Raw genomic sequence first — 25,987 nt, forward strand, 5'->3', positions numbered from 1 at the left:
TTATAAAGTACCCTAGAATTTTTGAATGTTTGTGAAAGTCACAGGATTGATAGTCGGTAAGACTGGGGACAGCGTCTCACTCACTGTCAAAATCATTCTGGACACTCAGTGACAACTTGTGCTGATCGAGACTCCGGGCTGCACAGTGCCTCACCAACCTGCTGGATGCTGGGTTCCTAATGTAAAATTGCAAATGGGACTACGCTGATCCCATGGACAGGTAACTGCTAATATTTGGCGACTCACTGGAAGATCTGGCTCCAATCATTTGAATAAAAATCAATTGGTTAGAAAAATGGAATGCAGTGGAATATAATGCATACAGATTTTCATAAATCTTAAGAGAGTTCCTATGAGATTTGGTAGAAATATTGGGACACACAATATATGGAAATGCTGCAGTTTGAAAAATAAGTTGTTTGACAAAGGAGATGTAGAAGAGTTATAGTAAATGGACACAGTTGGAACTGGAAAGACGTGTTGAAAGTAGGTTATTTCTGGGCTTAGTGCTGGATCTAACTCTCATCTGTAAAAATACAGCCAACTATTGACCTCCATGGTATCTATTTCCACATATACGTGAAATTTGCTGATGACACTAAAGCAGAAAGTTGGCAAACAAGGAGTGTAAAGGATTTCAAATTAATGGAATGGCTAGAGAGGTGGCAGAGGTAATTGTATGTACATAGGATGTGGGGTAATGCCCTTTGGGAGAACAGAAAAACACTAAAAGCAATGAAGAAAGGAAGGTTTAGGTGGCAGGTAGAATAGAACGACAAAATTGGGCAAACTGACATTAGGGTTGAAGTACATCATTCACTTAATCCACAAGAGCAAAGCTTTTGGCTAAAAAAGATAATGGAATTTTTTGGTTTACGGGGACAGATATATTAAGTGAAGCAGTAATGATTGATTTGTACAAAGCAGTAGTCATGCCACAATTACAGTTTATCCAGGGTCAGTAATTAGTGACCCACTAAAGAAAGGAGATTAAAGTTACAGAGAGCACACAATACAAATTCAGCAGAGTATTGCCAAGGAAGAGTAACATATAGAAGACGGAAATCTCAGGAAGGTGGCTCCATAGCGCCCACATTATAGCTGATTGGATCATGTACAAAACACATGATAGGAATATTAAATTTGCTGTTAAGAATTCGATAGCCATAAGTGGTAGTGCTTCCTGATACCAAAATCAAAGCTAAACAAAAAAACAAGATCTATATATAATGCATCAACAAAATACTGACAAACAGAAACAGCACTTCAATTAAAAGAAGAAATGAAAACATAACAGAAAATTTCAAGGGCCAAATGAATGAATCAAATCACAGTGAGTACTCAATTTATCCTTGGGATAAACGCAAAATATAGGAAAAGTTTCTAGCCACAAGTGTCTACAGTAAACAACCACAAAACCATACGTTATTGCAGCATAAAAGGAGGGCAGTCAGCCCAGTGTTTGTGTTGCCTCTTAGCAATACTAAGTAAATCTCATTGTAAAAGCCACTCTGTGGTAAAGAGCATTCTATGCTGCAAAACCCTCTTCCTTTCCAAACTTTGCCTTACTCTCAATAACTTTAAACTGATAGTCTCTTCTCAAGGACTCCCAAACTAAGGAAATATATTTTCCCATATAATCAACCAGAATTCTTTTTGAGTACATTAAATATGCTTTAATGGACACTGTCACAGAACTATTGTAGTTATTCCCACCCTTAGTACCATCTTCTTGAATGTAATTTATACAGCATCGGTAGCTTTAATTGGCCAAATCTCATCTGTGAATCCCTTCTCAGAAACACCTTCCACAGTCACCCCCACATACTAGGGAATTATGGATTATGCACGGTGGTAGGAAGAATGGAAGTGTAGACTATTTTCTAAACAAGGAGATAATTTAGAAATCAGAGAAGCAAAGGGACTTGAGAGTCCTAGTTCAGGATTCCCTTATGGTTAACTTGCAGGTTGAGTCAGTAAGTAAGGAAGGCAAATGCAACGTTAGCATTCATTTCGAGAGGACTAGAATATAAAAGGAAGGATGTACTGCTGAGGCTTTATAAAGTATTTGTCAGACTGCATTTGGAATACTGAGAGCAATTTTGGGCCTGTATCCAAGGAAAGATATGCTGGCCCTGCAGAGGGTCCAGAGGAGGTTCACAAGAATGATCCTGGGAATAAAAGGCTAAACATATGAGCAGCATCAACATATGACAGTTCTGGGTCTGTACCCAATGGAGTTCAGAAGGATGGGGGGGGGGGGGGGGGGGTGGGTGTGTGAAGAGGGGGATCTCATTGAAACCTACTGAATACTGAAAGGCCTGGATAGAGCAAATGTGGAGAGGATATTTATATTAGTAGGAGAGTCTATGATCCAAGGACCCAGCCTCAGAATAAAGGGACATCCCTTTAGAACTGAGCTGAGAGTTTTTTTTCAGCCAGAGAGTGGTGAATCTGTGAGAGTCATCGCCACAGAGGGTGGTGGAGGCCAAGTCATTGGGTGTACTTAAGGCAGAAATTGATAGGTTTTGATTGGTAAAGCAGCTATGGGGAGAAGGCGGTTAAAAAAAAAATCAACCATGATTGAATGGTAGAGCAGACTCAATGGACGAAATGGCCTAATTCTGCTCCTATATCTTATGACACATCTGCACTTACCTGATCTGGACACAGAGGGCCAATCCTACTGGTCCTCCCTGTCTCAAAGCCCAGTGCCAAGTCCGGAGAGGCAAGGGGCTATCAGACAGTGGAGAGAGGATTTCCCACTTCTGAAAACATTCTGCCAACTAACAAAGGTGGGAACCAGCCTATACCACTTACAAATGCTGTAACTGATTTTTTAAACAACTTTCAAATGTACCTAACATTCAGTCCAGCATCAGAGCCAGATTTGGTGTTCCTAATCTGCTAGCAAGACGTAGGCTTTCATGTTTGACGGGGCACAAGCTTCCAGTCAGAACCACCAGTAATAGCCAGCAAGATCAGCCCAATATTTATTCTACAATGGAACATTTGAAATTTATCATTGCTACTTTATTTTACTCTATGGCTGTATAAGACCCTAAAATAAACTTGCAATTTTAGCTATCCGCGCATGTACTCGAGGGAATTGTGTACTTAAACCCCTAGGTTCATGTGCATTCTTTCCTAGCTTACCATTAAGTATACTTTTCTATTTCATGTTTTCCTCCCAAGCTACAATATTTCACACTTCTTCACTGCAGATTGCAACTTTCACTGTTTCATTCCCTGAATGTGCCCTTTGCAGGAACTACACTTTGACAAGTTTTATTTCATTAGGAAATTTTGATACTTAATACTCAATCTAATAAAGCTCAAATTTATCTTCAAGCAACAGAAAGTTTAAATAAAAAGTCAGGAGTCAAATATATCCAAAATATAAATGCAAAATGAAGGGCATGTATTGAAGCTGCTCAATGAGATTTTCAGATTGCAGGGCCAAATGATGTTTGCGCTGTACATATTAAATAAACTAGTACATCTTTAACTACAGAACATCAATACACCGAGCCTGCCACTTATCTGAAAATAAGTGTATATTACTATATGCCAAAATGATTGTATAAACACATTTGTACACTACATGTACATTTCCTAATCTAATGATGCAAACAAATGACCACTAATTATTTTATACTTTGCATCTTTTATTTCTCAGCCACACTGGTTTGAGGCACTGTCTCTTGATACTTATGCAAATAAAGATTTTTATTTCAATAGATAGAGAACTGAAGAAAATTAACATGCAACTAAATTTCAGAGAGAATGCATGCAAGCTTTCCACTGACATAGCATAAAGATAACTAGCAACAGGAACTTAATTTTTGCAATTCCAGCAGGACTGACGTAGATTAGTGCAAGACTCAAATGGGTCATTTCTATTTTGCTTGGCTCAATGTCATACCATCTCAGTGATGGCGGGGTGGGGTGTGAAGACAGGGATATCGTGATGATGGTGGGAAAAATATCTCAATTTATTCTAAACATTTTGTAGACAGCATCTGGAAGTTTTCTTCATTATTTTATTATTTAATTATATTCTGCTAAAAATTACATTAAATAAAATTTAAGGATAGTCATCTCTGTAACAGTGCTTTCTAATCACACTGAATCGCTAACAAGCATTTAAACCTTTATCATAGCCTATGATTATTTAAAGGAGGTTATTTCAAAGACCAAGGGAATTGAAGGATATTGAAGGATTCTATCAGCAGCAGTCTATAATCAGACCTGGCAAACAGTAACTCATTAATGAGGAGTTGCTGAATTATTTATAATACTTTCCTCCTTCATTAATTATGATTCAAGGATCACATATATAAGGACATTCAATTCCCTGCTTTATCTGCTGGAGCATTTTTTTATGTTTGAAATGACTCAGAGTTAGATTTGAGGTCTTTTAATTTCATTGGATAATCAGTTAATGCCTTGTTTTAGGGTTCAGTATTGCCAATTTCCAAAATCACAAGTCCTTTCAAAAAACACAAATTGGGTCAGGGAAAACAAGTGACCCCCAAACTAAGAGAGCCGAGACATGTTCATTGTTACATTAAATACAATGGAAGATGGTCTCCACAACATCTGCAATGTAATGCAATTGTTGTGGACTTCTATAAAATGAATGAACTCTATCATTCAAAGACAGTCAAAGCAACACAGCAAGTAAACAATATTCCAAAGGTTAGAAGTTGTGGATTATCTTAGTCATCCCCTGAAAGATCAAACTTCATAAATAAAGTCTTATTCAAAAAGTTACAAAATGGAAAATAAAATGAAGTGGGAAGAAACTAAGCAAAAGGACAGACCAAAAGCAAATGCAAGAAACTAAGTTGATGCCAGAGAGGTACAGGCATGTATGAATAACAGAACTGTTGATAGCCTCCATACAAGGATCACAATGCTCAGTCTCCTCCTGCTGTTTGGCTATATAGAAGAAATTCAGTTATTCTAAAGATCAGAACAAAAGAAAACTTCAATCATACAAATGAAGTTAAAACTTGCAAAAACTTTACTCAAGACAGCCAAAAGTTTAAAAGTCTTCCAAGTGGTTATGGTGAACATAAAATAGTCCCTATCACGGAACTGAATATCTAAGATTCCAAATCAAAAGGCAGAACGAGAAATAAAATAATTTTTTCCTATTTTAACACTTCAGGCAAAGTGCAACACCAGAGACCCAAAATATTCTTAAACAATTGAAGTCTGTATAAATCACAACAGCTTCATATTATCATGTCCCAATCTGTTGTTGTTTGGCCACTGATAGAGCCACAATACAAATAGAATCAGCTGGAGTAACTCACCCCAGTCCAGTGAATAGCTAGTTATTCTATAATCTAGTTTACTGGATTTTTTAAAAAAGCTTTGTTCTGAATCAAAACATCTAGATTGGCAATTGTCTTTCGTTGTATTCAAACAGAATTTGAAGCAATAATGTGACTTAAGATAAATTTCAGTGTTGCAATATCTGCAAAAACAAAATGCAGTTTTAAGCAGAAATTTCAGACTTGGATACAGATATCAAATTTTATTTACAGCGTGGTAACAGGCCCTTCCGGCCCAATGAGTCCACGCCACCCATTTCAAACCCAAATTAACCTACCCGTACGTCTTTGGAATGTGGGAGGAAACCAAAGCACCCAGAGGAAACCCACGCAGACACGGGAGAACATACAAACTCCTTACAGACAGCGGCCGGAATCGAACCCTAATCGCTGGCACTGTAATAGCATCGCGCTAACCGCTATGCTACCGTGCTACCCCATTATATGAGATATGGTCTCTGGTAAACTAAATATGCCAATGTGGGTGGATCAAGCCTCTGCTCAAACTGTATTACATTGTTGAGGTACTGTGCAAATAAGATAGCATACCTCAGATCATAGCACAGGAATTCAAGACAGATAAATAAGGATCCAAATAGTTAGTACTAATTTGCTTCTGGTCTGATTCTCACCAATTTAGCCATATTTCTTGGAGCTCAAGATAATATTTGTATGCTAAAATGGGAATGTGCACACCTTTCCCAGGTATAATGACTATAAATTAATAATTAATAAAACAGTATCAGGTCAATGACACTAATCAATGATTTTGTCCGAATTGTACTGTTTCCAATTTTATTGAACAATATTGGAGCTATCCACGAAAACATCAAAAGATGGTTTGGATGCAGGTTTAACGTCAAAGGAGGTTCAACCGATGGTTCAAGCGGTTTCATCAAGAGACCTAATTCCCAAAGTATGACTTAAGGTTTGCCCCATTTCCAATCCCAAGCTTGCAAGTATAATAAAAACTGAATCTGACTCTTGAACTTGGGAAGGAAACTACATTTAAATTGATTTATCACGGAGTGAAGTAGACCATAAGTGAAGATGCTTAACTTGTTTGGCACCCTTTTCCTTTCGGTTAATGAATCACAATTTCAGAGATAAGCTTTGAATTTCCAAGTCTGAAATATGTAAATATCTTCAGGAGTAATAAATCAATTTTGGAATTAATAGTTAAAAGATTATATCCTGAGAAAGGCTGACAACTTTATTTACAACGATGTAAGATACATCCTAGAGGCATATTCAGACAAACGTACACAATGAGTCAGAGAAAAGGTTAATAGGAGGGGTAACCACAAATTTAACTCAATGGTGTAAACATTGAGAAGATCCCTGAAGGAGATGTTAAAGCAGAGTAATTTAAAAAGACAAGAGCATGGAGCCTAAATGGCTAAGGATACAGCCACTAATGGGAGGGTGAAAGCATCACAACGAGAATGACACGATGAGTCAGGACTTTAAGACTGGTTCCAAGCTCCAGGCCAAATGGGAAGACACTATTGGCGAGGCTTAAGCTCATTGTGGAATCAGTCTATTTGTTGGGGAATATTATTTTTCCAAAGAACAGAAGTTTTGTAATAGCCAGACTTCAAAGAATATAATTTGAGTGGAAGTGTTACAATTTTAATACTTTTCCTTGAGAAGGAATTTCACTCACAGGAATACAAGATGGATTTAAAGCTTTCCCTTCTTCAACACAAGACATTCTTCATCTAAATCAAATAACCTTGTCACAATTACCTTTGCAAATTGTCCAAGAAAAAAAGTTCTCTCAAATCCCATCATTTCTGTGGAACAAAGTGGCCTCCATGAACAGTTTATTTCACTGAACTATCCATTCACCAATAAAGTGCAAGAAATCCCATTAAGCACTGTAGATGATTCGTTTTCTTTTTGAGCAGTTGCAGTCAACTTGATGTACGTTTGAAGTGAAAGATGAAAAGTCCTATTACTTTAAAAGAAATTAACTTCTATCAGAAAGAAAGTAGAAGATGAGTCTAAAATCAAGATACATTCCCTTGGGACAGACCAGAAATTGTTACGTGCAGTTTTAATTTAAATTTCTCAGCATGGTTTCTAATCATTTTTTCAACATATTCTTCTGAAGAAAATAAAGTTCCAATGTAGGCTGAAATATTAAACCAGGTAAGAATAAGAAAAAAACCCGATGCAAATATAATTATATTTTCCCCAAGTATTTTAAATGAGCAATTAGATTGACTTCAGGAAAACTTGAGGAATTAAGATCCACCTAGCCCAGTACAATGTTCACTGGGATGTTCAAAATCATTTCAGAGATTGTACTGCAAGCAAGCAGAATGCATTTTATTAGGCCAGGATAGAGAAAGGATTGTTTTTATGATTCTCAATGCCACACGTTATGGACTCGGTGAAAGTCCCTTTAAGATTGTGTGTGTGTGTGTGTGTGTGTGTGTGTGTGTGTGTGTGTGGGTGTGTGTGTGGTGTGCTTACGTCAACAGAAGATAAAGGACGTAATGACGTTGTTGAAGAGGTCAGAAGAAAGGGAGAGAGAGAGAAAAGGGAGAGAGACACTAGCCTGCTAGTTTCTCTATCAATGGATGAGAAACAATAACTGTGTCTGCCACTGAAATCCATGTATGGAAATTGGAAGTAATCCGGTGGAGTTCACTTTGTTGCTGACCTGTAGAAGGAAACAGGTATATTTGTGTGGACAACCACGATTCGGATGCTTTTCGGGGTGAGGAAGTCACTACAGAGTAAACACTGAGGTGTTGTCTGGGTTCCATCGTGGAACATTTGGACTTTGTAATTACTCTCTCTATGTTTCTCTACGTCTACGTCTTATCTTCAGACAACGGTGGTTGTTGAAGAAGCCTTTGCTCATGTTTCACCTTATGGCTTGCGGAACTGAACTTTAAGAACCATTCCTGAACTTGGAGTTTGGGACTTTGCCACACACATGAAGAGTTTAGTTTTTGGGGTTAACGTTCCAGGTTTAACATTTTTGAATTCTAACATACTAACATTTTTACTTTTATTTTACGTATTATCATAAGTAGTAATTAATAAAATAGTTTTTAACACTGAGTCATGCTCAGTGTGTTTCTTTTGTTGCTGGTTTGTGACACTCAAAAGATACTAGTTAGTTGCTTCAGCTAGAATAATGGGCCCAGGCAAATAAGCAAGTTTATGAATCATGAAGTTGAAGGTGTTATCCTGGGAATCTTAATCAGTGCCAGAGTATAATCACTGAAAATAAAAAGTCTGAAAGACACCGATAGGTAGATCATAAGAGATTATTTCCTCCGAGTCTCAAGTATCGTCTCAGGATAAAGGGATGAGGAGAATTTCTTCAGTGAGTTGTGAAGCTTTGCATTTCTCTCAAAGGGCTCACTGGTTGAATATATTCAGGGCAAATATAGATCTTTGGATCCAAAAGGAGTCAAGAAATAAAGGGAAACAGAATTAGAAAATGGATGGGAGGTAGAGAACTACACACGATCTTACTAAATGATACAGCAAACTTAAAGGACATTATAGCTTCCTCCTCCTTCTAGTTATTAAAGTCTCAAACACTGCTATTAATAACTAGGAGTCAGATGGTTTCTGTTACAAGCAAATCCAAAACCAAACCTGCAACGGTTGTGGATAAGTATGACTGATATTAATCAGAATTGTTGTGGGCCTGGTTAGCTCTCAGACTTGTATGGAATAAAAGCTAGTTAAGTACAATTGGTAAAATGATTCCTGCAACACTGATTGACCACCATTCACGCCTGAAACTGCAGTTGCTCATATGGGACTTGATTTATTGCATCAGATGACAGATTGCATTGGCTGACATATTAAATCACTGTAGCAACTTTTGCTCTGTTGCAGTTTCCACCAGAAAAACAAGAACCTTAAGATTTCATATCACACTAACTCCTACAGCACTTTGAGGGGACACTGGCATGACCAGTGCTGCTTTGGTTAATAGATGTGACAAAAATGATTAAATTTTTGCACAGTGTCATCATGGGGCAGAAAGCAACAAATGATTTCTTATGTTTACAACTCATTAATGCAAGCTGTTATCATTATTTGTAACATTTAAATACTAGTTGAAAGGAAAAATGTAAAACACACCTTTGAGGGTCAATTGCATATGGTCTGGTTAATAACAATTTGCTTTTTTGTATGTTTTAATAACCTTTCTACCAGTTATGAAAAAGTACATATGCATTCATGATGTACACATCCACACAAAGACCACTGCAAGAACATAGACAATGTCCAAGTCACTTTCCTCAACCAACTTCACCCAGCCACCACCCTTGCTTTGGTGGTAAGCTACTTATTTACGTACATAACGCTGTTAAAGCTGCAAACACAAATACTTGTGCGGATAAAAATACAGTAGCTACTAATCAAATCTATTAACCTACAAATGGATTTGCACCTACCAGTCACAAGCAACTTAAAACAAAAGTTTCTTATTCATATCCACAACTTGCTGTACAAAATTGTTCAATTGAAATGGACTGTACATTTAATACAGAACAGGACATTGCACTTGTTCCTTGCCAAAATTAGTCTCATGGCTAATGTTTAAGTCAAACTAGCTTAATTTATCATGTATCACATGATGCAATAATCACACATATTAAAATATACTTGTATATTAAATATCAGAGAATATACCTTTGCCTGCAATAAATCAGCACTCTTGGTGCCAAGAGATTTACTTGCTTTACTATTTGTATTATTTAAAACCTTTTGAGTAAAGATAAATGCTTCATACCCCACAACACAAGAAATTACTACAGGAAAGAATAATAGTACTTACTATTATTTAGTGCCACAAGATTATCTGTTCCAGGATGAGGAAAATTAAGGCCCAAGCGTCCTGTAAAATAAAACAGCTACTGAGATGTTGCTAGTAAATTTCTGAAAACTATTTTCCCTCAGAAATTTAAATTACCGTTCTTCTCACTAAGCAATTAAAAGACCTTAGTTAAAAGGCCAAGAAACATGTCAGTTATCCTGACAACGTTCAATTAAATTCAAGTTGAAAAATAGTTGGTTAATGTTAAATTAAGAGTCAAAGAATCTATATAGCCATAATCCAAAAATCTGCATGGAAATGAAAATCTGCTTGAAAAAAATTCTAGCCCAATATTAAAGCAACTGTATATAGTCAGGCTCTAGAGACATTACTGCACAACACCTCAATGTCAATAAAATAAAATGTTTAGATAATAGTCCCATCCATGCCTAACTTACGATGCAAAATATTGATTTATCATCTTGCAGCTATTTTATTTTCAAACCTACTAGAACTGCCAAAAACAATACAAACTCAAAATTCCAACGATGTCTCTAGAAGCTAAGCAGCCAAAAATAACACTTAAAGTCACAGAGTAAACAAAAAAAATCAGTTTTTATCAATGTATGCTCTACAAAATTATCTGTTAAAAATCTACTGCTAATGCAAGATAGAGAAATTTATCAGATGCTCCAAATGAAGAAATTTTAACTTTACTGATTTTGCAGACAAATGCAAAGCAATGACCTTTAACTCTAATCTCAAAAAAAGCTTTCCACAAAGTTTTAATCGAGCTCTAGAGCGCAGACTTCTATTTCAAGGTCAGTTTAGATTCAATGCTTTCTATAGGGGATCTTTGACATTCAGCAATTGGTTCTACAGCAGCCAGACTGATCTGCCAACTATACTAAAGAATTCTCAGAGCCAACCTGGAAATAAAAACAAAATGATGCAAGTAGGATTTACATCCCATTGTGTGATTTTAAAAAGGGTCAACAGAAGCGATTTAAAGAGTATTAAGATGTTTTATTTTAAATAATCTGCATTTTTTTAAACATTATCTTAGGGATTGAGACTCCACACATGCAAAATTAGATTTTCAGGGCCAGTGAAATTGTTCAACAGTAGATGTGATTTAGTATGCATTCAAAAGCTTGAACTGATCAATACAACTTTTCCATGGCTCCTTATAGAGAAAAAAAGTGGAAAACTTGTTTAAGTTCACAAGAAGTTGATGATTTCTATTTAGGTATCACAGACAGCAGCTTCTTAGCTTTGGTTGAATTGCACAAGTGTGGACATCAGAAGATACTGTTAGAGACATTCTGGGCCAATATGTTTTTAGTTAAAGTATAATTTATGATTAAACTTTAGCTAACTGTAGTTAATACAGTTGCCTTGTTCTGTGTTAGGATTGAGAGAATACTCAGAGCTGTCTAAATATATCCTGTTTCCAAACGTGGCCATTCTTTATTGTCAGTTCCACTGACTACATGCAAACTTATCAGGTCAAAGTGTACAAGTCAAGGAAGTATACAAAATGTATTATATTTAATAGATAGCCTATCAAGCATGCTTTCTTCTGGCAAATCTTTCAGTGTTGCTTAAATGCAGCACGAGACAAATGCAGTTCCTATTCTTATTGCGTGTCAAATGTTCATGAAAAAGGGTTATTGTTTACACTCTTTGTTATTAAATGGTAATATCTCAATTGACTGACCACTAGAAATAAGATGTTATCAAAATCTCCATTTCAACAAAGTATCAAATTTCCCTATTCTCTTTTTTGAACTTCGGCTACAAAAAGTAGCTAAAGGCAATCCCATGTCATCCACTTAATAAAAACAGAAATTATGGAAGTGCTCAGCAGGCCAGGCAGTGTCTGCAGAAAGAGAAACAGATTTAATGTTTCAGGTCAAGGAACGATCATCAAAACCAAGAAAGAAAGAAAAACAAGTTAGTTTTTCCCCAGTTCAGATGAAGGGTCTTTGACCTGAAACATTAACTCTGTCTCTCTTTCTATAGATGCTAACCAACTCAGAGGGTCTCTAGCAACTTACATTTTTATTTCGGATTTGCAGCATCTGCAGTTTTTTTTAATTTTCAAGCTATCAGAGATACAACTACCACTAAAAATCAGTGCTAATATTTTGGACTTTTTAAAAAAAAACAATATTCCCCATGTCAAATAATAATCGAACTTCTTGCTGTGCACACTTCTGCTTCTATGTATAATGCAACTGACGTATAATATTGCCAAGACAATGGTTGGACATCACTGTATGCTTAAAATTGGAGTGGGCAAAAGAACCTGGTGGATATCCCATCTGTTTTCCAGTGTATTTTACCACAAATGGAGACAACACAATTCCATTCACAGTAATATTGAAGCATACCTGTTTCAGTTCACAGAGATACAATAATATTTACCTTAAAAGCTACAATTTAAAATTAATAAATCAACAAGGATCAGCAGATGGTACGCACAAGTGCTGGAGGGCCAATTTAACAATAAGAATATAATGGCTTCTGACAAGATGCTGGAAGTTTATTTGAACTACAGGAAGCATTTTAAGTTATTGATATTAAAAATATTCAAATAATTTCCTCGCCCCTTTCATTTTGATTTGAAAATAAACTTTATGTAGTTCACCCAACTTTATCAATTATGATAATATTTGCCTAACCCCAAAAAATGGAAGTTTAGAGATAAAGAAGCAATTTATTCTATGGCACTCATGGAATAGCACTTCCAAGATTTAAAAAAAAGTAGTAATAGAAGCCAAGACATATGACACAGAGGCTTCACCGTCTAAACGTTTTCCAACTAAGACAAGCTACCAAACTTTGATGGTTTTCATTTTCACAGTATTTTTTAATGTTTGCGCACTACATGCAAGAACTCTTGAATGCTGCAACTTTCAAACCTGCTAATGCAAAGTGACTTGAACAAGCTTGATAGGAAATAGAATTGCTATTTAGTGCACATAATACAAGAACAGTATGCAAATATTCTTACACTAACTTAAAATCCCTCAGCTTTGTCGTCTATGGTTTAGTGACATTTTTTTCGCTTTGGGCAAACACAAGATTTGCATCACTAAACCATAGACAACAATGGTCATGGGCTGAAGCATTCAACCTCAATTTTGCGTGCAGTGAGTATTTGCAATATGGTACTGGGAGCTACTTTGTAAACTTGCATTGGTTTCTCAGTACATAGAACTGTTTGCTTTTCCAGCTGGAATTTCAGTTTTGCCAAAAGCATTACAGTTTGCAGCCCAAACTATAATACTATAGGTGACTTCAGCTGATTAAGTGGCAGTCCATTTTGATTCCTTCACAAAAATCCACTCATCACCAATATCTTAAATGAAAATAGCATTCATGATGCCCAAGTTAATTAAAGATAAGTCAGTACATTTTAAAGTCAAGTATCTTGGCCATTCTTCAAAAAGGTTAGTCCATTAAAATTATATTTCATGTCAATTTATTTGTAATTAGCCAATGCTAATCTCTATCCCACTTTCTGGAATTTTATCTCAAATGCCTCCTTCCTGCTCCATCTTTTGAATAAAACGCCACACAGCTCATTTTCATTGATTAAGCTTGCACCCACATAGTCTAATTGTCTCACTACACTACTTACTCAACACCAATTACTTCATTTTCTTCTCCCTATCTTCAACTGTGAAAAGGTTTGGAATATTTCCTGTGTTAGAGATGCTAAATGAAAGCAGACAATCACAACTGAGTATTGAAAAATAAACACAAATAGCTCCCACTATGTTTTGCACATACTCTCTGGTTTGGTGGAAGAGGCAGATACGAGAGTCTGATAACTTTTTTGACAAAAATCTCCCAGATGAAGTATGGAAAGCTTCAGAGATGTGGTATTACCAAATATAATTAGAAAAAAAAAGTGAATCTAATCCTCACAGTGAAAGGAAAAAAGGCTGGACTCCATGTGGAGAATTCAAGGATATTGAAAAATAGTGTCATGCATCTGAGGAAACAATGGGGAATTTAGACATTTTCAGCCACACTAAAGATGAACTTAAATGCAAAACAGCAAATTGTACAAGATAACTATTTTTCAGATCTGCTGCCTTGCATTTGCAGAGGTACATAAATTCATGACAATTTCAGTTTAAGTTACAGGGGTATATATTTAAAGAACATGCATCTTGTACTGTTTAGCAGCTGTAATATAGAAAGAATTTTACATATTCATTGTGTCTGCAAGAGAAAAATATTGTGGACTGGTCAATTGTTTACTTTGTGAGGAAATTAATTTCCTTCTCTATGACTGGAAGAAGAAATTCAAATCCAACCTTCTGCCCATCAATTATGTTCATAAGAGAACACACTGAAAGGAGGACCGAAAGAGACCAAAGCTCAGGAGTATCACTCTCACCTCCACATCAGAAGGTTGCAAGTTCAAGACTCACTCCATGGACTTCAGCACATCATCTAGGCTGATACCTCAGAGTAACGTAGATTGGATGCTGCATGGATGAAGGTTTTTGTTTAGGTAAACCCAGCCCCCTTGTATTCTCTCAAGTGGGCATAGAGAATCTCATGACATTATTCAGAAAGCCATCACCTGGCTAATAATAATCCCTCAGCCAACACATTGCAACATATGATCTATTTTCTATTTGTGGGACCTTGCAGTGTGCAAATTGCCTTTCACACTTCCCCATCATTACAGGAGTACCCTTCAAAAGTACTTAGCTTTACAGTCAATAACAGAAATATCCTGAAGTCAGCAAAAGTGATGAATAAATGCATATTATTTTTTGACCCTGGGGAAATTTTTAGCAAGAGTTACAGAGGAAGAAAAGGAAGTTCCACAGTACAAACTGTTTGATGGTCAAAAGCCCAGCATTGGGGAGAAGGAATTAAATCAGGCCAATCTGTGATGCTGACGGTCCAAGCTTGCTCAGAGAGAGAGAGAGAAAATGTTGCACGGTGTCCGTGAGCCCATTGGATACGCCAATAAGACTGAAATTAGCACATTGTATGATAGGTGGCCACCAGAAGGGAGCAGGACAAGGGGAATCCTGAGGGAAACCTTTGAAAGGTCAACGAAAACCAACAATTGAAGTTCATGTGTGGAATTGTAATGGCCCCGAGGACAAAGTTGGAAGTATTAGGGGTGGCTGAAGTGAAGTGTAAAGATACAATTAACAGGAGGCTAGACAAGCATGAGAGAGAAGGATTCAGAGAGCTGTCAAATATAGAGGCGGCTCAAGTGGAGCATAAATGCTAGCAAGGACTGGTTAGGTCAAATGGCCTGATTCTGTATAGAGTATCCTATGTCAAAGCAAGAGCTGGCAAAGGCATGGATGGAACTTTCAGCTGTATATTTAATTTAAAAGTTCTTCAATTAATGTTTTTCTAAAATGCTTCCTTCTAGAAAACAACAACTGCATCCCCCCAACCCACCACCACCTCATCCTTGTGTTGATTCAGGGACTTAATAAACTTCTAATTATTTTTTGATCCGTAAGTAATGTTATGGTGTCAAGGGCAAACCTCCAACATACGGGTTCATCTTTTTCCACCCTCATTGAAATTAATCAGAATTCCCAAGCCTGTCATAAGTAGTGAAATTTATGACTCAAAATTCAGAGACCAAAAATTGAGATGTGGTCATTTTTAATCCACTGAATTTGACATGTATTCTTAAAACCACTATGGACCTAATGATAGTAGTTGTACTTTCCCCAAAACAGTGATGCTTTTCTGCAGCTCCATTCAGTCCTTCACACAATAAACTGTAGTGTTTAAACAGCAGAAAATGTTTTAAAAGCAATTGTTATTGGATCCCTTAGAGCATACTTAAATGCAACCAAGTAAATCTTGAATAATTGAATCATTCCAGTTTTATCCTTTCAATAACTGATGACATTTCACTCAGTCATGTCTTTTCTACAGTCTTATCTTTGGTATTGCTCAAAAGACCTTTAAACTGTGTTGGCAACACTTGTGCTAGTCCTTTGTCAATATTTTTTTTTAAAAAGACAGCAGCAAATACAAATTTTGACTGGTAACCATTTACAATTGCAGCTTGAGCAACAAACTGATTTCATCAACAGGATAGATAGGGTAGTTGTTTGTTAACTAAGTTTTACCAACAAATACTTTAAGTTTTACCAAGATGAAATGCCATCTTCTGAGAACTGAATGCAAACTGCATGTGTCAAGTCAATTATATTCAGTGAAAATTATGAATTTCATCAACTACAATATTTAACTTTTGCATAGTTAAAAATTGTTTAGATAAAGTTTCCTTAAAAATCAACTGCTGTGTCAGTTCTTCTGAAAGCAAAATAATTGTTTTTTTGAACCAGAATAACCTTAAAACCTTGCATACATGTACTTACACATATGTCAATAAACTCCATTTTTGATTTTGAAAAGTGGTGGTCCAAATAGATTTAATCAGAACTCGGCAAGAAAGTACTTAGAAAAGAAAAATAGCTTGCTTTTACACATTAGCTTTTAAGAACCCTGATGTCCCCAAGCAATTCATAAACAATGCTGTATTCACTGTTGAAGTGTTGGGAAAATATTCTTGCATTCAACAGCCAGAGTTCATCTATAACTAATAGGAGAGTAAAATAGAGTAACAAAAAGATAACTGGCAAAATGTAAACCAGAAATAACATGCTGTTATTCCAAAAATGTTTTTAAAGTTACTCAAGAAATGAATTTAATTTAAAAAGAATTTGCAGCTGAAAACTGACTTACATTTGGGTTTTTACTCACTCATTGATCATCTGAACCAGAAATCTAAGAATGAATATATGGGAGGGAGGAAATCTCTAAATTTTAAAAGCACAATATTTTTGATCCATGAAAAGTATGAAAATGTTAATAGCTATCCTAAAACAAGCATTTTGTCAACACACAAAAATTGTTTTATTAAGAAACATATATGGATTAATCAAAATAAATTAGCAGTTATGAAGATTGTTTTAAAAATATTCTCAAAAATCAACTGGGAAGACTTCCCCATTTTGCAATTAGAAACAAAAAAATGTGGAATCTGAAACAACAGCAAATTACTTCGACAATTAACCAAAGACATACATTTAACATGCAAAACCAAAGCATCACTTAAAAATTTTATATAGTATCCATATTAAAAATAAGAAATTTGCTAACCTGCAAAGTGATTCCTCCACATTATGTCAGCAATAGTCATTGGTGGGCCACTGGGGGGATAGTGTTTACCTTTCATAGGTTCATGGTCACTCCTCATAATATCCATTAAGGAATTCTCCAAAGAGTGCAAGTTAAATGCATCATAGGGCCGATTCCGGTCCTGTAATTGAAAAGAGAGAGGCTGTTGGAAGTGCTTGGTATCAAATAGTTTCCAATACATCACTGAATTATGACAGCCTTGGAAACCTACTGTGGTATCTCTGAAAGGCTGCAGAACATCAATCAACAACTTTTTTTTTAAAAAAAAGATTTTAGTATATACAACTTTGTTAACAACTGCTGAACCTCCCAATGACAAGTTATTTTATTTCCCTCCAAGATTTATCCAAGCATAGGTTCAACAATTTTCATTATTCAGAAGGGACTTAACTAGCTTTATTCCAATGCTTCCAAATGTGTTGTATTTGAGCAGACTCAAAGGCAGGAGCTTGGCAATTCAACATGAATGTCCTGCATGATTTAATCCTTCATTTTCATTGGCTGTTTACTTTATTATGCCCAAGTAATATTTGGAAAGACCAAAATGAACATTAATTTTAGATGTTGCCAGAGAAGTAAAAGAGCATGTTGTCTAGCCTTAAAATCTTTATACCATGACCTGAGACAGCCCAACTCAACTTTTTCTTTACCTTTCATCAACTATTGTTGCTTATTTTCACATTTAAGATATTTTAATTTAATCATTTTCTATTTATAATCAGGTCGGCAGGAAAGGACCATTCACTCTTTCAAATGAATGGGTCCTTATTAGTTACAGATGCATTAAAAGCTGGAATTGACCAGGGAAATGAATATCCTGAGGATTTTAAAAAATAATACTGCTCATTATGTTGAAGTAGAAAACTGCATAAACCAGAGAAATTTATCACCTGGAAAGATAAATGATAGAATGTTTCAAGAAAATTGTCTGGATAATTGTTATATTTGGATTGGTCCCACTTTACTACAATTGGGCTAACTTATCAAGCGGATTGTGGTGGATTTTAGTATTCTGTACTTAAAAATATCACCCAATTTAACTGAGTGGAAGAACTGGTGGTTTTTGAGAAAAGGATGGATTTAGTAGCTTCATATTTTAAGAAATCTTTACGTAAACTGATTCAGTCCACCTTGGATTCTTTTCCAATTTGCTTGGCAGAAGACATTTCGCATGAGAAATCTACTTTTAAAACATAGGCCATGCATAATGAAATATCAACTGGTTTATATATATATATTGGCCAAACAATTTGCAAACATCTTTCTCTGATCTTATCTAAATTATTGCCATGAATAATAATCCATTTTGGTTTACTTGTCATAACAGATTTCTATCAGGTTCCCACAAAATCAAAATGTTGAATTCTATTCAGAGTGCTATTTTAAAGACAAGTTTATATAAATGCATCACAGAAACAAATTAAGGATATGAAGAGAAGATCATCCATCTCTGACTACTGTGAAGACCGAGGAAATTAAAAGTTACAGAAAGGACTTCTGTAACTGTTACAAGATTTCCAATGACAACTTCTTCATTTGTACATATTCATTTCTTTAAGCACTTTTTATAGTCTCAACTCTATGCCACATATATGTTGCAGTGGAAATAGAGTAACCAAATAAACTTCCTCTTGGTGACTGAGTGACATGCAAATTTACATGGCCTGATCTTGCTAGCCCAGCCCACCCACTCAGAGTTGACATTGGTAGTAGCCCCTACCACCACCCCACACCCCATTCATACTTTGTCTGGAAATGGAGAGCCAATCCCACTGACACCTCACATCAGACATTCAGAGATATTTAAAAGCTATTTAAAACTTAATAAAATATAAAAGCCATACATCTTTAAAAAGGATGAAGTTAACTAAAAAAACATTTATAAATATTAAGCTAAAAACAAAATATTTAAGAACCAGCCTCTTAGTCCTTTGCAATCGCCATTCAAATCAATGCTTTCTGGATCAAACACCAAGCAGAATTGAATTGTACCAGAGAATGCCAAGAAATTGGGCTCAGCGGCTGTATTCCCAGACAACCACATTTGTCAGTGCTTATACTGAATCTGGGACTGGCTGCTGTTTGAACAGCTAAATGCCAATGGTTCTGTTTGGAACCACCAGCAAAAGCCAGTGAGATCTGGTGCAATTAGTACAAACAGCAAGCCGGAAGCAAAGGAAGAAAGGAGCAGCATTTATGCAGTTACCTTGTCACAGTCTTGGATGTCCCAGTCTTTTTAAGATATCTTTTATTAGTCACATGTACAACAAAACACACAGTAAAATGCATCTTTTGCGTAGTGTGTTCTGGGGGCAACCCACAAGCGTCGCCACGCTTCCGGCACCAAAATAGCATGCCAATTAATAAATCATTTTTCCAGTGCCATCATTGCCTTTATGTTAGCAAATGTGGATTCAATCTACACATAGCAGCAACCCACAAAAGCAAATGAACAAAAACCAGAATTTGGTGATCATGGTTATTGGGAGAAACTTTTGGCCAGGAAATCACAACTTTTGAAAACATGCCACAGGATCCTTAAGCAGGCAAACTGAAAGACAACATCTTTGACAATTCAATGTTCTCTGTATATATTCTTTTGTCAGAGATAAAATTTCAATCCACACAAAATCCATTCAAAAGTGCAACTTCTGAAACATTTAAAAAAGTTATCCCATACCTTTCAGCAATTGCACTTCTCCATGCAAATAAAATGCCTAATAAGCCGAAGTGGCCTTTCAAAGTAAATTAGAAATCTCTATTGTTTTTTTCTTCTAGATTCTTTATCATTGAGATTTTTTAAAAATTTGCAGCTTTTGTGTGAAACAGCAATACAAAAGTTGATCTTAGAATAGAAGTAGCTGCCAACAACAAGCACCTATGCTTGCTGCTGTCCTCTGGTATGGCAAATAAATTGGAAGTATAAATTAAAATAAATTCTTCTAAGATAACCTGATAAAGCAACCAACTTACACCAAGACTTACTACCCTGAACATGGCGGAAACAAGTTACAAAATACACTTAGAACATTTTTTTTCCAAAGAGAAACACAAAGAATTTACTGAACCAACTGGACTTTGTTTCTAATCAAACAATTATTGTTTATCCAACATACTGTGAAACCACATCTTTACTCAGGTGCAAATACTAGTTTTTCCATATTATGTTAAAACAAGGACTGGAACTTGCAGAGAAGTGCTGGTAATTCCTTGACAAGCTGGCATTTATACCCATAAATGCCAGGGAAGTTCAGGATCCCCGTGCAAATACAGAGCCCCAAGCTTCCTGTCTGCTCTGCATTGGGGATTTCCTGACAAGAGCTCCAGATCTTGTTTCCTCATGGAGTCACACAACATAATATGAACTTATTGCAATATCCCAGCAGTCATGCCGAGGAAGCTGACCATTGAACCTGTCTCCAGTGAGATCAGCCATGGGGTCAGTAAGTCTACTCCATTAAAATGCTGTGAAGATGGGTTAAATATTAGTAAATCAAACATTTTGTTTTAACTGAGTTTATTTGAACATCTATAATGGGTTGTCCTTTACAAAATTAATTGATTCATAATTAGTTTTTTTAATATAATTTAGTTTTGAATACTTCTGACCATCAGGTGCATTTGAAGTCCTTGACAGCTGCAACAAGGAATATGGATTTGTTAGGTGTCAGGTGTTCTTCAGCCATTCCATGGGTGCAGCTTGTCCTGGCCTGCTCACATAACACCATTACATTGTGCTGGGTCATCCATTCCACAAGGACTCGACAGCTAAGATTGGGATGGCTTTGGAGAGCAGGTCAGCATTGGCAGATTCAGAAAAGATCAAGTTCTTATTCTCAGAGGAGCAGCAAACATGGGTGCTTGCTGCTGACAGCAACTCCATGTCCAAGATTAATTTCTGAACTGCTGTTTCACAACAAAGCTGCAAATTACTTTTTAATCCCAATGAAAAAGAATCAAGCACAAAAAGCAAGGCAGAAGGAGACAGAGGCAAACACAAAGAAAAAATAATTAGAACACCTGCCAATTTAGGACTTGGACTTGCTGTTCAATTAACAACTGTTTATTCACCTGTTGCTGCTAAGAGAAACATTAATTGCAGTTTTATTTGCTCTTGTATTCTCTTCCTGTAAGAACCAAATCAAAAAACACAATTTGTTATCTCTGGGAGGTCTCATATGACCTTCTCTTTTCCCCTTGCCATCCTACCATGCAGCACATTGACACTAGTTTCGCCAACGCCAATCTACATTGATTTAAACCATAACTCAGCCAATTTCTGGGAATTTTAAACCCCAAAAATTCCATGCAACAATCTGCTGGAGGAACTCAGCAGGTCAAGCAGCATCTGTGAGGGTAAAGGAACTGTTGATGTTTTGGGTCAAAAATCTCCATCAGGACCCGAAGCATTGACAATCCTTCCCGCAGGCCCCACAGATGCTGCTCGACCCATTGAGTTCCTCCAGCAGATCGTTTGATGCACCAGATTCCAGCATCTGCAGTCTCGTGTCCTGCTGGATTTGCTCCCGAGACAGAGATAAGTAAGATTCCTCCTTCATGGATAATTATTACAGTGCCCCAAAAGCTCAGCAATCCCCCAACCTGCAGAGTCTAGTCCCAAACCATGGACTCCCAAGTTCCAAGATGGCCACCCTGGTGTTACCAAACCCTGATTTTTAACGGTGCTGTGCTATCAAGTTCACAAACATCATCATTTGACACCTACTCAGTATTCCTAAGCAACAGCCACCTCCACCTTCCGTAGAATATTAGAATATTTAAAAAGTTCTGCCAAACAGCAGAAACCCTCTGCTTCCCACAAACCCCAAAAACTCCACCCCACCTTCTAAATATTAACAATTCCTTAATGTTCCTATGTCCAACATGAACTCCCTCTCCAAGGTAACAAAGCATGACACATGTCAATCACGCAACTGATTTAATGCAAATCAGCCCCTGATAAAACATTGCATAATACTCTTATTGTTGTAAAACAGTGCAACTTCTAGTTCACTCTGAACAATGCCAGGAGAAATTCTGACTATTAAACACTACAGCCTGTGTAGTAACCATTCTTTGTTATACTTGTGTCCAAATTTATTCCAGTTGATTGGCTGAAAATCAAATTTGCAGTCATTCAGAAATATCCTAATCAAGTGAATGGCACAATTAACCTTAACATTTGTTGAAGGTATTGTTGTTCATTGTTCCTTTCATATCAATCTGACTGCAGGCTAAAACCTTAGATAAATGGGTATTTCACTGTACAAATATTCATTTATTTGGAACAGCCTACCTTAATTAAGGTTTTTGAGCTTGGGTTAAAATTGCTCCTGTATTCCTGAATTTGTTCAAATTTGTTATGTTACCAGCTGTTGGGACGTAACCTGGTCTAAGCAGTTGCACATTGCTCATGTGTGTGCATTGTCCCCATTATTTGCAAGTGGAAGGTTCTTTTACTTCATGTAACAATTCTTGTACTCTTTATATAACAAGCTTACTGTTATTTGTTCCAATGAAGAGACTTAGATGAGAGTGCATCTTCTCTATAAAGAGATTTCATAGTTGTTTGAATAAAAGAGAGAGATAAAGGAGCATGTAACAATATATGGACATACGGGATAATGGCTTTTGCCCATGTGGGAAACAAACAAGGATTAATCAACATTGCAATGTTTGCATAATTGGACGCAATAGTAAACATTAATTTTGGGGTTGTTATCTCAGGTTTCTCTTCCAAGGTAAAAATTAGAAAGATATAAATAAGTTAGCCTGGCACACTGCTCACATTCTTGCCTGTGAGTCACATCTGCTGTGTGTTCAGGGCCCACACACCAGGTCGTGAGCATGCATTCCAGACTGAAAGTTCACTAGGCCTTGTGACATTTTGAACGAGAAGATAAAATTGTAGAATCAGAATGATACATCACACAGATGGAGACCCTTAGCTATTCTATCTTTGCCAATCGTTTAAGAGAAAGTGGAAGGCTGCTTTACCCTTGAAGCCAGCATGGACTCAAAGGACCAAATGGTTACCTGTGCTTTTCCAATTCCAACATTGGTGCTTTGCTATTGAAACTCCTCTCCTTCCTGTTCAATAAAACCCTCAAAAACATCTGAAAATTGAATGTAAATGTAAAAATAAGTTAATGTAAAATTAGCTCATCTGGAGATTTTTATGCAAAAATGAATGAGTAGAACTTTAATCAAAGACAATGAACTCAGGAGGTGAATACAGGGAAGGGTTTTTTTAAAAAATAGTAATTCTGACATTCATAGAGTGTTACTGCCCCATTCACAGCAGATGCAAAATTGGTGAAAGTAGTTTGCTGACTCAAAAATTAAGATTTTCTTAAAATACAACATGAACTTCTTAGTCTCTGGTAATTTTTAAATGCCGTATAATCGCATTTTTAAAGTTCTCCAATTTGTTACTAAAGCAATTGTATGCTTTTTTGCCATACTGCAGAAACAGTGACAAAGTGGGGGGTTTTAATAGGGATCCCGGGAAATGATTATTACATTTTCCTGAACCAAAGGTCATTTAATTCATTAACTCAAAAGGTAATTCTGTGTATTTACAAAGTTGAGTCTCTAGATTGACTTCCCACTGCTGAAAGATCTTAGGAATCTTTCAGCAGTCAAACCACATATTGTACTCCCTTGCCAAATCCTGAATCCCCTCTGTGTAGTGTTGCAACTTGAAACTACTCCTTCTTTGCCACTATAAAGGGAGAAAATAAACTAAACCTCAGCTGTCCTGAACGTCAGGACTACTTCTTATGCTTCCAAAGTTTGGCACTTTTACCTAGTGCTTCACCATGACGATTGTCCTCAGCTTCCACCATGCAAAAGAAAAACACAAACTCCAATTCTCTTTTGCATAGCTCTGTTTAGCAACAGCATTTCCAGCTTTGTGTATTTTATGCAAAATGTATTCCTGGCTTTAAAAAAAAATGTTAAATGCCCAACCTGATTTGGACAGCACTGCAGAACATGATACACAAAACACAGGTAAAAATTCCCAGAATACCATATTGTGCATTTGCATTACTAATTCAACATCCTGATAAAGAATTGTTCATTGAACTTCATATCTTCATCCACCATAAGAATCACCATGAAATAAATGAGACATAACTACACTTAGCCCCTTGCATATTTTTAAATTCACAAAAGTCTTCACACACAAAAAAATGACAAATGAATGGGACTGTGGCTTAAAATAGCATGGAGAAAGCAAACAAACTCCAGTGCTAGGCCTGCTGATTAAGGGACCAGCAATGACTAAACAGGGAGAAAACAGAATACGAGTAAATTAACAGGGTCTGTTCTTGCTCTTATGTTTTTGTGTTCAGTGAAAACTTGGCTCATATATCTGTCCCAAAGACAAGATGCAAAAACCAAACATCTTACAAAAATGGTCCTGATCTGGAGCCCACGGATTGATTGGCCTCAGTAGTTTAAGGAACTGCAAATTACCTGGATTTGTGAATTTAGGAAAAGGTCATTCTGGCATCAAACATCCCAAATATTCTCTCATCTATTCTCAGGTACCACCACAAACGATTCATTAACTACTAAGCACAAATGATTTCCCCATGCCACTAGTCACATCCTCGGTAAGTAGAGGGAGAGAACATGGGAAGGACAATGGAAAATAGATAATATTTTAACATGCGACTTACTGCAAGAATTGCACTAGGATCACCTTCATTCAGAACCAGAAATCTGGAACACTTGCTAAAAGATTACATGTTCAGAATTATTTGCTTTTTTTTTTAAAAAAATGCACATGCATGAGGATATTTATATTTGTCCAACTTAAACCAACCTGAATACACTGCTAATGATGGTGATTCCTGTTTCAACAAACAAATGATGCACATTAGAGTTTCTTGCTAGACCAACCACATTATGAGAATTTTATACCTAGACCACTAAAAGGGCAAACAACAATGTGGGCTTAGAGTTTAGTTGATTACCCACATCCATAATATTATACAATTGTTGTTGCTTAAAAGGTCCATTTAAGAATGATTAAATTCAGACATTTGTTCAGAACCTCTCTCCAAGTCAAAATACCTACTATTCTTTATACATAACATATTGCAAATGAGGACTTTCTTCCTCCCCCCCACCCCAACACTCAAGGAAATATTAACTAATGACGTATGGTCCAAAATGCACATAAGCAACAGCGGAAAATGCCAAGACAGAGATAAAACAGCAACAAAACTAAGCAGATGTTAATAGAATTAAAAGATGATAATGCTTACTCAGATTTAATCATTGAATGCTGTCCTCTAAATGATTCACAGCAATACATAATGGCTGAACAATTCCAGACAAAGATGAAAAAGGAATCTAAAAGATTTCAAAAGTGCAATACAGATATTATGCAACAGTCACACACTATGCTCTTGAGCTTCACATAAACCAGTTTCATTAAAACTCATCCTAAATTGTTTTGCTCCTCATGTTCTCCATTGTACAGTATATGCAATTAAACTATTTAAAGACAACTCTTCCTGATAGAATTAGACCCAGGTCATCTGACATTCCAATACATCAAAAATTCTGCGCAAATCATTAAACACTTTCTTTCCAAGCCCTGATGATCAATATA

At 36.3% G+C, this 25,987-nt stretch overlaps 1 protein-coding gene across 6 annotated transcripts in view; it reads right to left on the bottom strand.

The window, feature by feature from the left end:
• cpeb3 (cytoplasmic polyadenylation element binding protein 3) overlaps positions 1-25,987 on the bottom strand; it is an 85,940-nt gene that overhangs the window by 47,347 nt on the left and 12,606 nt on the right. For all 6 annotated transcript variants that reach the window (XM_052027584.1, XM_052027589.1, XM_052027587.1 and 3 more), the window contains exons 3-4: positions 17,320-17,479; positions 10,165-10,224 (exon numbers count right to left, since the gene is read on the bottom strand). In XM_052027584.1, coding sequence (XP_051883544.1) covers positions 10,165-10,224; positions 17,320-17,479 — 220 coding nt within the window. The remainder of the gene's footprint in view (positions 1-10,164; positions 10,225-17,319; positions 17,480-25,987) is intronic.

Source organism: Pristis pectinata, chromosome 12 (genome assembly GCF_009764475.1).
Source record: "Pristis pectinata isolate sPriPec2 chromosome 12, sPriPec2.1.pri, whole genome shotgun sequence".
Classification (NCBI taxonomy): domain Eukaryota; kingdom Metazoa; phylum Chordata; class Chondrichthyes; order Rhinopristiformes; family Pristidae; genus Pristis; species Pristis pectinata.